This window comes from Canis aureus, chromosome 7 (genome assembly GCF_053574225.1).
Source record: "Canis aureus isolate CA01 chromosome 7, VMU_Caureus_v.1.0, whole genome shotgun sequence".
Taxonomy (NCBI): domain Eukaryota; kingdom Metazoa; phylum Chordata; class Mammalia; order Carnivora; family Canidae; genus Canis; species Canis aureus.
The window spans coordinates 61,180,138-61,196,032 of NC_135617.1; the positions used below are offsets into that span (position 1 = coordinate 61,180,138).

The 15,895-nt window shown below is 41.9% G+C and overlaps 1 protein-coding gene across 3 annotated transcripts in view; it reads right to left on the reverse strand.

The window, feature by feature from the left end:
• Positions 1-388: 388 nt before the first annotated feature.
• BICRAL (BICRA like chromatin remodeling complex associated protein) overlaps positions 389-15,895 on the reverse strand; it is an 80,669-nt gene continuing 65,162 nt past the window's right edge. For all 3 annotated transcript variants that reach the window (XM_077903979.1, XM_077903980.1, XM_077903981.1), the window contains exons 6-12: positions 15,657-15,762; positions 14,715-14,815; positions 12,751-12,812; positions 11,662-11,807; positions 10,273-10,367; positions 8,508-8,610; positions 389-4,303 (exon numbers count right to left, since the gene is read on the reverse strand). In XM_077903979.1, the coding sequence (XP_077760105.1) occupies positions 3,522-4,303; positions 8,508-8,610; positions 10,273-10,367; positions 11,662-11,807; positions 12,751-12,812; positions 14,715-14,815; positions 15,657-15,762 (1,395 nt within the window). In that variant the 3' untranslated portion in view covers positions 389-3,521. The remainder of the gene's footprint in view (positions 4,304-8,507; positions 8,611-10,272; positions 10,368-11,661; positions 11,808-12,750; positions 12,813-14,714; positions 14,816-15,656; positions 15,763-15,895) is intronic.

Below are 15,895 nucleotides of genomic sequence, written 5' to 3' on the forward strand. Positions count from 1 at the left end.
AAAATAGTTTTCTGTACTTATCCCTCGGCCTTCTTGACCTTAACCGAAACAAAATAAATATAGTAATTGAAGAAAACCTCCTGTAGATTGAGGCTCATTTATGGAACTTCTCAAATGACCCCATTTTTCCTTCCTTAGGTAAGGACCCATGTGACAAGAGTATGGATGGAGGCCAGAGATGGACATGACTAAACTTTCTCACCAACCAACCCTGATGAATTTGAAACCGTTTGGAAAGGCCGATCCCTTACAATCCTAGCCCCTCACTGGCTGGGCTCCTGTCTGGGAATGGTAAATCTATTTCAGTAGAACTGAACACTTACTTACCCCTTTCTTCTGGGAAAAGAGCCACTCCTGTTTGCAAAATCAAGACAATCACATTTGCACATTTTCCCAAATCTTTGGCTGTATTGCAATGGTTGTTTCATTTTGTAATCTCCAACTAAACATTTCCTAACCATGGATTAACAATATAGTTACTGACTGGTTTCTTTTAACAGTATTTATCCAACATAACAAAATAAACTGCAATTTGTTATACTTTTTTTTACAAAACATTTTATAAATATTTTTACAAAATGTATACAAAGCAATTTCAAGTGAGACATACTATACAAATGAAGGTATTTAAGCAAATAAAGCCCACACCACACTGACAGTGAGTGACGCGTCCTCTATAAGACAAGTCAGTCTGTAAGGCCTCCCTAATCTAACAAAATCTACTAAATTCTTCAGAGCTAAAATAGTTCTTTTTCGTAATTGCCAGTTTAAAATTTGCTTTATCTTTAGGCAGTACTTAAGGACACAGAAAATCAAATGCTTAATAACAAATGCACACTTTTTCCACAACAACAACAGAAAAAAAAAAAAAGAAAAGAAAAGAAAAGAAAATGATTTTTGTTACTGAGTACAAGTAGTTCTACAACTTAACCTTGACTAATGAACCTGAACAACTGAAAGTTGGCCGTCCGAGGCGGAGCTCTCTGACCCTTCGCCAGAGGGGGCTCGACATGCGAGTTATGACCCATGTGTGCATAACCTAATCAAGGAGTAAAATACATTTCGTAATCTTCATTTGTCATTATCTAGAATCTTTCCTCCATAGAAAGTAGACTTACATACAAGGACACAAAAATTTACAAGTATCATTTTGGTAAATTAGGCTCTCTGTTTGCTAGACAAGCGTTAGGGCTTAAGAGACCCTTTGAGATGGTATATAGAAAGGCGGCGGTTGGGCTAGCAGGGCAGGATAGGGGAAGAAAGGGAGGTGACAAATGTACATGAAGTTTATCTTTTCTCTTAAGAATTCCACTGATTGGCAGTAATTAATGTAACCCATGAGTAGCCTACATGAGGGCTTCCAGATAAGAGTTCCACAATGAGAAGAATTTGATTAGGAGGGACCATCTTTAAGTCTTGCTAGGAATGAAGGGAGCATGAGTCCTAAGAGAAGAAGAGCCTATGAAATCATGGGTTCAGGGTAGGGTATTACCCCAGGGCTGCCCAAACAGAAAGTTCCAACTGGCAATACCAACTTATCTTTCTAATATGTTACAATACAGGAAAAAGGGGAAATCTGTAACTTGGACATTGGCACAAATGAGGAAAAAATGGGAACCTTAAAATGACCCAGATTTTCCAAGTTCTATTGGCCAGGGCGGGGGTGGGGGTGGGGAGAAGTTACTTTGCTTTTATGAAGACTGAGGGGCTTCTTTGAGGGCAGTGTGGGGGCAGAGAGGGACAGGGAGACTGGGTCTTCTGCTGCCGTGTTTTCCAATAATCAGAAGCCTTCCTTTCCATCGCAGACCAATCTGGAAAAGAAGCGCCCAACATGATGACAACGAGGGTCATCTCCGTTCTGGCAACAGCCAGAAACAGATGCTGGCGACGTGTCAGAATAGAGACCAGCAGGTGCACCTCTAAAGCCAGAGAGATCAACAGAACGAATGAGAGAGTGTGCACACATGGGAGAAAGAGTGAGTGTGTCCACACTGTCGCCAGAATGACGTCTGGATCTGAACAGCTCAGGGAGACGCACACACACGTGGGGGAGGGCACGTATGAAATACCGTCATGTTGCTTTCCCGATGATGGGAGAGATGGGCTGGTTACAATGACACTGAGGATGAAGGGGACAGCAGAGATGGGATGACCTCAGCAGGAACACAAGGAAGGACAATGGGGGAAAGCTCCCTGAAAAGAAATACAAATAAATAAAGCAATAAGTCATGTCCACTAATATGAACATGGGCCACACACAGACCATGACAAGGCATGTCCTTTGGCTCTCAAGTGGGAATCCCATGTCTCAGATCTTTTCTTTCAGTTGGGGCGGGGGGTGAGGGGGCTGGTAACTTTGGTTTGTCTGTGTTTTGGTAATGATTGCTGCCGGGGGTGGGGGTGGGGGGTGACTACTGTTCTCAGACAAGAAGCATAAACAAGGCCAAAGTCCCCTTAAAGTTTAAACTGAAAAATGACAACACAGCTTTCAAACAAAAGTGCTTTGGACGCTTGGCTATTTGTGGGAGAGGGTCCGGAGAGGATAAATGAAAGGAAACCCAGCAACAAACAAAAACATACAGCACATGTTGACTCTATCCAATTAGAAAATGCAAAACGCTTGGTTGTTTTTTTTTTCTCAATAGTTAACATATATATGCTTTTACATATATACATATTATATTCCTCAAGGCTCTATCCCGGCCTCCCCTGTACACTGTGCCACTTAACTGGTTTCCGTTTTCCTTAGTTAGCCTGGTGAAATGATCTCAAGTCATGCCGTTGCAACTAAGAACAGAGCATTCCCTAGATGAAACTCAACACGCATAGGCTGAAAAGCATGAGGTTTTGCTCCAGGAGCATCAGAAAAGCACTTGAACGATGAACAAGGAAGCCCTGCAAGTGCCCTGCTTGCTTGTGTGCTACTGGCTGCCTCGCGGGGCTGGGGGCCCCGGAGAGCAGTGGGCAGCTCACGGCTCAGAGATGGCTGAGGGGGCAAACCCAGGTGGCCTGCCCTCCGGCGACAGTGACAACAACCCCGAAAAGCAAAATATGGAGATGCAGTGGGATATTCTTTAAAAAGTAGCTTCTATCCGGTCCTGTTTGATTTTCTTTAATAAGTCTGTTCTTTGCAAATGACTTATGATTGTCAGAATTTTACCCAGGGCCAAGTGTACTGTGATCTCAGTGAGTTATGGTGGTGTTTTGTTTTGTTTTGTTTTGTTTTGAACTTAAAACAAGTAAACAAACACAGAGATGACTCTAAGCACTTTCATAACACTTGAAATGTGTCAGGCCTATCAGACTGCTTTCTAACAAGGATTCATTTCGCGAAAAGGATCTCCCTGTAACCACGACGAGTATTGCTCTGAAACAAAGAATGGGATCGAGATCAGAAAGAACAACCTGTGATGAAAGATCAAGCAGGCTGGAGACAGGAGACCACTTCCATTTGCTTTTGCCAGGAAAGAATGTAACTTGTCCGGGGCGGGTCTCGGGTGGGCGGGGCAGGGCTGCGGCTATTAACACTCTAGGATACTATTTACAGCTGCTTCTAAAATGGAGTCAGTTTCTACAATGCCTTCACTGTGGTCCGGGATGAACTTTTCCAGGCAGTTTTCCTGCGAAGCCATTGGAGAAAAGTTGGGGAAATCTAACTCAACAGAGCCGCTAACCGTGGGGTCACTCTGGGGCTGCCGCCCGGCCTTTTTAAGTTCCAAGATGTTCTTAAACGTTGTTTCTAGACTCTTCGTGAGCTGGAGATCGGGCTGGGGCTCACCTGACCCTTTCATGATGTCTGTGTGTAAAACTTCATTCTTTGGAGAATTCCTCAGGGTTTTGTCCTGGAACGAATTGTTACACGTCATCTCCAAGTGAGAATCTACTAGGATGCTGGAGAGCTTGCTCTCAGTACCGTGATCCGGTCTGCACGAGGCTTTCCGCGGCCCCTCGGGGCCAGGAGAGCTGGCCTTCACGGACTCTCTCCGGCTGCTTTTTTCTTCAGATGTGCCCCGGTACTGACCTAAGCCCACTTTGTCAAATTTCAGTGCTCTGCCGAGGCATTCGGCTTTTTTAGAAATGTTTCCTTCTGCGGAGACCACGATGTGATTAGGCACTAGATGAAACTGGTCATGATTCGCCGGTTCTGTCTTGCCTGCTTTGGCTCGGTCTCGGCCCTGGGCCTTGGCCGTCAGCTGCAGAGAGCTGGTTGTTTTACTGCCATGCTGGTCACTCCGGCCGAACTGCGTCTCATGAGCAGCTTTGTCAAGTTTGAAGGAACAACAGAAATCCGCCTGAAAACCCTCTGGAAATGGGAACACAAAAGAATGCAGAATGAACGAGGGAGCAAGGACTATACGACAGACCTTCAGTGGGTCAGGTGCAAACCCAGCCTGGCTCAGCGAGCCAGTCTTGCAGGTCCAGGACCACGCAGCAGCACGTGACACTCGAGGTAGCTTCCTGTAAGAGTAGCCATGGCTTCCAGACAAGAAGCTTAGACCTCTTTGAAAAGGTAGCTGATTGGTGACAAATGGTAAAACCAGATGGGCAAAGAGCTCCACTTTGTCTTGATCTCTCAGTGTTCTCTCTCTCTCTCTCTCTTTAAGTTTACTTACTTATTTAAGTAACCTCTACACTCAGTCTGGGGCTTCAACCCACAACCCTGAGATCAAGAGTCCCGTGCTCTACTGATGGAGCCAGCCAGGTGCCCCTCTTAGTGTTATCTTTAGCTAGTTTCTTTCTTTCTTTCTTTCTTTTTTTAATTAATGACTGCTTTGAAAGTCTGAAGACAGGATTTTTTTTTTCAAGATTTTATTTATTCACTCATGAGAGACACACACACACACACACACACACACACACAGAGACAGAGAGAGAGGCAGAGACACAGGCAGAGGGAGAAGCAGGCTCCATGCAAGGAGCCCAATGCAGAACTTGATCCTGGGACTCCAGGATCACACCCTGAGCTGAAGACAGACACTTAACCACTGAACCACCCAGGCATCCCTGAAGACAGAAATTTGATGCTAGTATTAGCTTGGTTTCTCCCTTGGAGCAGAGGACCCTGGAAGGAAGCTTTAGGGTGGGGTGGGAGTGGACACAATTACTTGTCTTTGGGTGATGGCATTTCAGTCCCTGTAGACACATGTGAGGGGACCAGCGTTACAAAGCTGCACTTTGCCAGGAGCACAAAACAAATGGTCAACAGGCATCCAAAATCATATCTGCTTGGCAGGACAATGGTGTATGGAGTAACCAGGTCTGTGACTGAGCACTGCACTGGGTCAGGCTTGAAAAGCTCAGGATGGCAAGAAAAATGTTAGGAGGACTTAGGAGGTTGAGGGCACAGAGGCAGCCTGCTGTTACAGAAGGGGAGAAGAGGTGAAAAAGGGCTTTGATGACATCTGTAAAACCAAGATGTAAATTTCTTCACCAAATCACAAAACATGAGATTAGGGGATACAGCCTTGACATCTAAAAAAGAAGACTCCAATAAACACTGGCTGTGGAGGCACAATACACAGGGGGATGACGCATATCCCTGTCCATATGACACTCATATCTGAGGAGCTGTGAAAAGTAGGAAGGTTTATCCATAAGCCCAATTCATCGAAAGGCAATAAGAGACTTTAGGTTCTAAGAAGAAGAGACAGAAATATATCCTACATCATTCTCTTTCTTTTAGGAAAGATTTGAGGATTCCTTTAGCTACATAGCAGTTCTTTCAGACTCTCCCTTTAGACTGAGTGTAAGGATCATTTACTCTCTTTAGAGATTTCATGAGCCACACCAAACATGAGGCAGAATCTTGATATTTAAGAATCAGGAAAGAGGTTAGGGGAATGGAAATAAAGCCACTGGAAAATAACAGTCCAACAGTAGGGGAATGGTTTAGGTAAATTCTCAAATTAATGCATTAAAAATTGATTATATATTATTTTGAGGAGTCTAGCAAATGATTAAGAACTTCAGATGATTAAATGGAAGAGAATTAGAGGAACAAAATCTTATCTAGCATATGATTAGAATTATCCACAAATGAGGTATGTAAGGGCAGCCTGGGTGGCTAAGCGGTTTAGCGTTGCCTTCAGCCCAGGGTGTGATCCTGGAGACTGGGGACTGAGTCCTTGTGAGGAGCCAGCTTATGTCTCTGCCTCTCTCTCTGTGTCTCTCATGAATAACTAAATAAAATATTTTAAAAAATGAAGTATGTAAATGGGAACCAGAACTGGAAGAAAACTAGGAGAAATAAAACTTTTCTTTTTGGCACTTGGGTGGGTCAGTTGGTTAAGCATCTGCCTTCAGTTCAGGTCATGATCTCAGAGTCCCAGGATCAAGTCCCACATCTGGCTCCTTGCTCAGCAGGAAGTCTGCTTCTCCCTCTGCCCCTCCCCTGCTCTTTCTCTCTTTCTATCTCTTTCTCAAATAAATAAATAAAATCTTAAAAAACAAAACAAAAAAGCACATCCCTTTTCTTTTATAAGATGCTGCCAAGTATGGGTAAAATTCATACTCCACAAATTGTTATTATGTTATTTAATTTAAAAAATTTAGAGGCAAGAAAAAAGTAAGGAGGATTCTTATTAGGAGGATTTAGTTTTATTTTTTAAAGATTTATTTATTTGAGAGAGATAGAAAGAGAGAGAGAACAAGTAGGGAGAGGGGCAAAGAGAGAATCTTCAAGCAGACTCCCTGCTGAACGCGGAGCCCAAATGGGGACTCGATATGATGACCCTGAGATCATGACCTGAGCCGAAGCCATGAGCTGAACACTTAACAAACTGAGCCACGCAGGTGCCTCTAGGAGGATTTCCTTCCTTTCCTTCTTTCCTTTCCTTTCCTTTCCTTTCCTTTCCTTTCCTTTCCTTTCCTTTCCTTTCCTTTCCTTTCCTTTCCTTTCCTTTTTCCTTTCCTTTTTCCTTTCCTTTTTCCTTTCCTTTCCTTTCTTCTTTCTTTCTTTCTTTCTTTCTTTCTTTCTTTCTTTCTTTCTTTCTTTCTTTCTCTCTCTTTCTTTTTCTCTCTTTCTTTCTTTCTTTCTTTCTTTCTTTTTTCTTTCTTTCTTTTTTCTTTCTAGATTTTATTTATTTGAGAGAGAGAGCATGCGGGGGGAGGGACAGAGGGAGAGGGAAAAGTAGACTCCCTGCTGAGTGGGGGGGAGTCCTATGGAGGGATGGATCTGAGCTACCCAGGCATCCTAGGAGGATTCATTTTTATTTATTTATTTATAGATTTTATTTATTTATTTATTTAAAAAAGAATTTTTACTTATTTATTCATGAGAGACACACAGAGAGGCAGACACATAGGCAGAGGGAGAAGCAGGCTCCTCACAGGGAGCCTGATGTGGGACTTGATCCCAAGACCCTGGGATCATGACTTGAGCTGAAGGCAGATGCTCAACCACCGAGCCACCTAGGCATCCTAGGAGGATTCATTTTTAAAAGACAGAGTGTGTTGGGGTGCACTAAGTGTGCAGCCTGCTTAGGATTCTTTCTTCTCTGCCCTATCCCCCACACCAGCTTGTGTGCACCCATGCTTTCTCTCTCTCTCTCTCTGTCTCAAAAAGCAAAAATAAAAACAAAACAAACAAAAAAAGAAAACAAGCCACCACTAAACCAAACCACAACCAAACCACCCTGAAAAAAACTCTCAAACCAGCCTGTGCAAGGACACTTAGACCCTCCTCTGTCCCCCTGAGAGCAGAATAAATCTCCCACCCTGTACCAGGGAAGGAGAAAGATGTTCTTATCGCCAGCAATAGGAAGGTTAGGGCCCAGAAGGCAGTATAAACAACCCTTGTTACTTTTTGTTACTTTACTCCTCCAGCCCAAATTCTGTTTAGAATTCCTTACTAATTGAAGCTCCCAGAGTCATCTTCTTTATCTTGTCAATTCCTCAACGATTGATTGTCTCTTTATCTGAAAAGTATAAAAACTGCCTGCTGCAGTCATCCTTTGGGTCTCAACTTCATTACTGGACCTCTGCACACGTGTAATAAAACTTTTTTTCCTGTTCATATCCCTCATATAAATTTAATTTGTCCAACTAGAAAAACTTTGGCCAGAGGAGAATATCTTCCTCTCTTTCAATGCAGTCAGTGGGAACTGATGGGGTGAGAGAAGTACTTGAATGGAGCATCTCAATTATGAGCTTGTGGGCAGGAACCCTCACAAAGCCTTGCATGTGGTAAGGCAGCTCGGGAATCTGCTCAGGCTTAAATACTTCTGGGAAGGCTTCTGACTTAATTTAGTTCTCAAAAACTGGAGAAAGAATGATAATTTTACGTTTATAATGGAGAAAAATAATGACATAATGAATGTCAAATTCCAGTTTGGATTTTCTAGACTATAGACATTCTCAGAGTAGTCATACACTGCTCTTGCTCTGTTTTTTTTTTCCTCCCCAGAACTCATTTTTTACCTTCAATTTTTGCAGCCAGACTCCCCAAAGGCCCATGGCCCTGAAGCCCGGCAGTACCTCTCCTCTACTTTTCCTCTGATGTTTCTTACCAGGGTCTACGAGTGCCAGACGCTTGTCTCGGGACAGAGAAGCTCTTTCTTCTTGGTTGAACATTCTATCGATCATCACCATCTCAGCAGAAGGATTGATCCGCTGAAAACGAGAGAGTCTGGTCATTTCAGGTGCCATTTAACAAGTGCAGATATCCCACTGCTTCTTTGAAACAAACAAAGCAACCAGACATGAAGATTTGGTGTCTAGGTTCTAATCATGTCCCATTCAGTCCCATTTATCCCTGTCATGTAGGGATGCGTTTTAAAATAGTATTTTGGGGGAAAAGGTGATTTTCACATTGATTTCTAAAGAGGATGTGAAAAGTAAGCCTCCCTTCTTCGCTTCCTCAGCCTCCCCCAGAGGCACCTGCACCTAGCAGTTTAATACACTCTTGCAGAGTGATTTTATGCACACACATTCCTGACATTCCTCTCTGTTTATGTATGCACGCAAATGGTAGTAACTATACACATTGTTTTTCATCTTTATTTCCCCCTCTGCTATTTAATAATATGTTAGCAATCTTTTCATTAGGATGATATTTTTCTTCATATTCTACTGTGCTTTCATTGTGTAGTAAGGTTTTCCTTAAAATTATTTTTTGCTAAAAAAAAAAAAAATTATTTTTTGCTATAGATAATTGAATCTTAAATTATATTTGTGAGTCTTATTTAACGTGAAATTCATAACAGATATAGTTTGACCAAATAAATGGTCCTTTCCTCAAAAACTATAAGTTAAGTCTTTTTGATATCTCAGCATTTTTTTCTGAAATGGTTGTTGACATAAGAACAACTATTTCAGACTTTAGAGGCACAATTTTAAGTGAATACAAGTAAGAGAGTATATATCTATACATACACACATATATAAATATATATACATCTATAAAAAAATAAACAATATATAAGTAAACACAAACACACATACATATTTACACCGTATTGTATATGTGTATAATGTAATTTATTTAAGCTCCCAAGGTATATTTCAAGTTGATCTTAAACTGGAAACTGCTTGTAAGAGGCCAACTTATAGAGGAAAGCCTATATGATTTCAGAATTGTTTCTTAAATCTCAGAATACATTTGGTCTATCATTTCCTGAGGTGTCTTCTTTCTCTCATTAACTGGTGCTTTAAAACTAATTTTAGTTTCTATTCGGGGTGATGAAAATGTTCTGGAATTAGACAGTGGTCGATGGTTGTACAACCTTATGAATATACTAAAAACTATAAAGTTGTATATTTTTAAGTTATGCATGAATTTTTATGGACTGTTAATGATCACTCACTTAAAAACAAGATAAAGCAAATTTTAACATTTGTTATCACCCAGTCTTTTCAGATGTTACTCTGAACAATTTCCCCCGCATCTCTGGGCTGGTGAGGCAGCTGACAGCATCAGAGTGCGGACAGGGGGTGGAGGTCTCAGATGGTCCTGGTCTGTCCCCTAGCTCTGTTAATTGCTCTGCAAACTGATTAGCTGTAGGACGTTAGGCAAATTACTTAACCAAGGCCCTAGTTTCCTCATTTAGAACCAAGAAAACCAGAGCACTCCTTAGGTGTGATTGCTCATGTAAAGTGTAGCAAATGCTGTGTCAGTAGTACCAGTCAGGTGTAAGGTTTTCTACAATCCTCAGTGTCTGTGCCTTTGAAATTATGTTGGAAAAATGGAGTTCCCTGAAGGTTTTTCTCTCTGAATTACTAGCTGTGACCTGTGGGGTTTTAAAAAACAAATATGCTTGGTAGCATGAATTTTACCATGGCATCTTCTAGAAGCAGGCATCTGTATTTGTTAAGCATAGCTTGGGTCCTTTTTAGGAGCTGAGTGGCAACTGTTTCAAATTCACTGTCGACTTTAAAAAAAGAGAGAGAGAGAGAAAATGGTAAGAGAGTGCAAATCACTCACTAGGTCTTTCCTTTCTCGGGACCGAAATGCATTAGTCTTCCATTACTCAAACATGTCTTGCCTATGACAGTTTTCTCTTCTTAGGTTAGATAGCTTTCCTCATTTAAACAGCTTCTGCATTGCTTTCCCTCACTGTTCACTGTTAGGTCATCGGGCAATTCATCTCAATACTAGCTTATTTTAACTTTATTTAGGAGGCCAAAACCAGAATATTTTAACATCACCTATAAAAGAAAGCCATATAGCACAGACATAGAATAAATACTAATGAATAGAGAATGATCTAGTCTAGATGGTCTAGATGGTCAACCCTCCACTCCCTTCCAATGGTATGAATAACGAAAACAATTGAACAGTGAAGTCCTACAGCCAGGGCTGGGCAGACCGGATTTATGTAAGGACACAAACTAATTCATGGTATTTTGCAGGCCATGGTGCTGTGGCTCTGTCCTTTGCCTGCCAGTCTCCAAAGGTTTCACATTTTTTAACTCTGAGTCTTCACATCCCTATGTAATGCTGGATCTGGACCCTATTCCCTGGACCTCCCAGGGAAGCTCCCAGGGGACTGACCGGGACCGATCTGCATTTAGATCGGAGACCACAGCCAGGTAAGTAAGACGGGTGGCAGCTACAGCAGGGATTAAAGCCATGGAGGGGAACTGATGGAATCCAGGCTTGGAAATGGTGGTGGGAAGGAGGGCAGAAGTAGGCTGCACAGCAGTGGGGACTGGCATCAGAATGGGCGGAGTCCCAGGTTGGCACAAAGGGGTCCTCATCCTTACCATTTTTGCCAGTTTCTTGAGATCCAGCAATGCCCCAGACTTACTTTGGCACTTGAAGAATGCTTTTGGGGGCTAAAGTATCTATCTAATTCATAAAACTGATGGTAGTAGCTAAGGGTATGCATTCTGCTTAAACATAAGAAGTCACTGGGTATAGTAGCGACTTCAGAGTCATCAAGTCTGCAGCCAGTGGTCCAAATAATGCTTTGGATTCACTGCCCCCAAATTGGGTCAATAAAATACTGATGTTTAGGTATCCCTTCACAGAATATTAAGAAGAGTAAGCCACCACCCTAAACATGGACCTGGAAATTGAGTAAATTGGGAACAAGTTAGGTGTGTGATTAAAACACTAGTATGGCTACTATCTGGGAGCCGTGGGGCTCTTGCTCTTCTGTGGGGCATCCATAAGATGGTGTCTGGTGTCACAGTGGTACTCTGGGGTTACAGCCTGTTTACCTTTCTTCAAGTCTTCCTCCGTGGGCAGGGCGCCCTGGCACACGTGGTAGGAGAGCAGCCTCTGTACCGCATCACTTAGTGACCGGAACTGACTCTTATCGGGTGTCACAGCATGGGTTTGGTCCCTCTGTAACTGCTGGAGGATGCTTTCAAAGAGAAATTCCCAATGTCAGTGGAGACCCATGGAGGAAATCTAACAGTGATGATTATTTGCATGCAAAGATAAGAAGACCTATAGGAATACTACTATTCACAGTGTAGAACTTCTGTTTTTCCTTGAGTTTTATACTTTGTACACCATAGTGGGAGTAGGGTTTGGTCTAACTGTCTCCACAGGGACTCATACTATGACCCTGGCCTCAAAAACACAGTGTTCACACCAACTGCTCATGTGGGGGCTGCTCACACAGATCTTGGCAATGCCTGACCATTGGCCAGCTAAGCTTATGCTAATATTTCTGTTCCAAACACAGGAGTTTATCAAACCATACTTCTCCTCAGAGACCCTTTGGCCAATCAAAGGGTATGTGGTATGCTAAACAGACAGAACTATTCTCCTTCAGAACAAAAGAGCTAGCAGTACACTTAAATTATTATTTGATACACAGTTGACCCTTCAACAACATGAGGGGGGTGGGGGCACCGGCTCCCTCCATAGTCAGATATCAATATATAATTTGACTTTTCCAAAACCTTACTAAGAGTCTCCTGTTGACCAGAAGCCTTATTGATTCTATGGTTGACTAATAGATATTTTGTATATTACATGTATTATATATTGTATTCTTACAAAAGAGTGAGCTAAAGAAGATGTTATTAAGAAACTCCTAAGGAAAAGGAAATACAGTTACAGGACTGTGCTGTATTTACTGGAGAAAATCTGCATATTAGCAGACCTACATGGTTCAAATCTATGTTGTTCAAGGGTCACTGTATTTATAGGTCCTAAAAGAAACCAACAGTAGGAAATTATTTTCAAAATATACTTAAAAAATATATATAATTATAAGCTGACTTCTGTTGTGTATTTATTGAAGGTTAGGGACTGAGAGAAATGTTCAAAATGAGTCATTTCCAAGGGTTACTCACAAAGCTCCTTTAGTTAGTTGTTTTGCAGCAGGCCGCTTTTGTCCTCCTGAGTGACTATCCACCTAAAGACAAAACACACCTCTTTTTACTCCCTTTTGTAGAAAAAATATGCAGAATACAGTTATACATAAAAGTCACTATATTGTGAATATTTTCAACTCCTTATCAAGAGCATATTCGAAGGATATCGAATGTGCCCTGCTAAAAAATAAAATAAGCAAGTCCAACAAGCTATGTAGCAAAGTCACACTGTGTCAAGATTATAGGAAGCTCTATTATCAGTTCCTTGAAAAGACTTAAGTTGTATTTAAAGCCTGAATCCCCAACTCTCTAAACGTATTGTTAGATTTTTGGAGACATATATTTTGTGGGTACCAATGCCATGAACATTTTGAAAATTCAGTTGCTGTTACAGTCCAGGTGTGTGATCTAGTGGGGCATTCCTTTCTTTTTTTTCCCCTTTAAGTAAACTCTACACCCAATGTGGGGCACCCAATGACCCTGAGATCAAGAGTCACATGCTCTACAGACTGGGATAGCCAGGTGGCCATAGTACCACTTCTTATATCATTTTTAAAAATATTTTATTTATTTATTTGAGAGAGAATATGCAAGAGGTGGGGAGGGGCAGAAGCAGAGGGAGAAACACGCTTCCTGCCAGACAGAGAGCCCAACGTGGGGCTCAATCCCAGGCCTCCAGAATCGTGACCTGAGCTGAAGGCAGACACTCAATCTACTGGGCCACTCAGGTGTCCCAACAAGTTTCATTAAACTTTTAATTAGTGTTTGATGGAGAAGAAACTAAGGACTCAGTAAGCTGAAAACAAGATTTTTTTTCCTTTCTTTAGATCAGTGGTTGGGTTAGAAGACCACAGGGACTGGTTATTTCATAACATTCCTGTTTACAACAACAGAAAATTAAAAAACTCTCAGTATAGGGGCTCAGTGAGTTGAGTGTCTGACTTAGCTCAGATCATGATCTTGGGGTCTTGGAATGGAGCCCTGAGTTGGGCTCCATGCTCAATGAGGAGTTAGGGAGTCTGCTTGTCCCTCTGTCACTCTCCCCTGAACCTGCCTACACTTGCTCTCTTAAATAGATAAAATCTAAGGAAAAAAAAAAAAAAAAGAAAGAAAGAAAGAAAGAAAGGAAGAAAGAAAGAAAGAAAGCAAGCTCTCAGAATAACTAGGAGGAACAGATCCAGGGGTTCCACAGTGGCTCAGTCAGTTAAGCAGTCAAGTCTTGATTTTCACTAAGGTCAGGATCATGAGACCGAGCCCCATGTAGGGCTCTATGCTCAGTGGGGAGTCTGCTTGAGATTTTTACTCTCTGCCGTGCGCCCATTGCCCCCCGACCACTTGCATATGTACACTGTCTTGCTGTCTCTCTCAAATAAATTTTTTATTTTTTAAAGATTATTTTATTTATTTATTCAGAGAGAGAGAGAGAGAGGCAGAGACACAGGCAGAGGGAGAAGCAGGCTCCATGCTGGGAGCCTGAGGTGGGACTCGATCCCCAGTCTCCAGGATCACACCCCGGGCTGCAGGTGGCGCTAAACCGCTGCACCACTGGGGCTGCCCAAATAATTTTTTTTTTTTTTTAAAAGAAGGAACAAAAAAAAAAAAAAAAGAGAGAAGGAACAGATCAACTTTGGCTACAATAATGTGATCATTTAACAGTAAATTGCATTTTTTGAGTGCCTACTATTTATTGGCTGCTAGTATATTATTAATTCATGAGGAAATGACCGGTTGTAATGTGAGAAATAGAAAAGACACTTTAATCCCATAAACATTAACAAAGCACAGCCTGGCCTGCCAGGAGGTCTTTAGTGAGCACACTCTTGTGGGCACGCTTTTGTGTGCAGACAATGCCAGGCAGCAATTACCAAGCTGAAGATGACATAACTATATTTTCTCTCAATTATGTTCGACATCAAGAAGCAGCTATGCAAACTGTCTTCTACCTGCACAGCTGGCTGGCCAGGAGATGATCCAACTACTTTTTCCTGCTGTGGTTGTGTGGTTCCTAAGGACACCGGCATAACTTTGCTTCCAGAATCCTGCCCTATTAGAATGAACACATAAGATAACAGAAACAGTCAATCAAGCCCCTTATCTAACTCATAGAGTCCAATGTATATGGATTACTGACCATTCTGAAAGGGATTTCTTTATCATGGATGCTTGCTCTGAGGAAGGGGAGCAGGAAGTACATTTATCTACAAAAGCTCTAGAGGCAGAGGTCAGGACTAGTGAAGCCTATTTAGGTAGTAAATAGAAACAAATACATACATAAATGGTAATAAATAATAGCTGTCAACGCTACAGTTTCAAATGACCCAACGTCAAGGAATAGGCCTCCAACCAGTAATCTGTGAGTATTACCAAACTCTCAAATGCTCACAAATTAAGGAAGGGAGGCCCAAATAGGCAGCTGACTAGGAGTGTTCTTGCTTTTGTCTTTTCTAGTATTTATTGAGCAGTGCAGCTATTCAATGTTTTAGAAGAAATGGAAGCCATAGCCCACATATTTTTCTCTTTGGAGGGATTCCAAAGATACATAAATAAAGCAACATGAGGACAGTTACAAAGTCACCTGTGCCATATGGTACTAGATTTTATTGTTTCTAAGCAGCACATTTTTTCCACATAATTTAGTGTGTCATAATTAAACTAGAAGTGCTTTTTTTTTTTTTTTTTTCCCCCTTTCTTGGTAGCATACTCAGTGAAGGTACAAACACAACATGGTCTATTATTTGGGTGGAAAGGATAAAGATGCATGGTCTGAGCGGGAATGAGGTGGAATGGGAAAGGTTGCATGCAGGATGAGGCACAGCAGAAGAAATCCTCTGGGTTTGCGGGGGATGGGGGACAGCTGAGGGGAGCTTACTACAAAGGCTCCTGACCTGGCAGTGCGGTGTTCAGGAGGCCAGGGATCTGTGCTTGTCTCAGGCCATCTGTGGTCTTGGAAGCAGAAATGGGGGAAGTCTGATTCAAACCTTTTTTCTGAGCCTGTGAAAAATATGGCCAAGAGGAAAAGTTAATTTCATGGCTAAAAGCTTTAATAGATTACTCAAAACACCAATCAAGCCTGTTATGCCTACCTGGCATCACCTTCACGGTAGATTCCAAAGCAAGAGTTTTA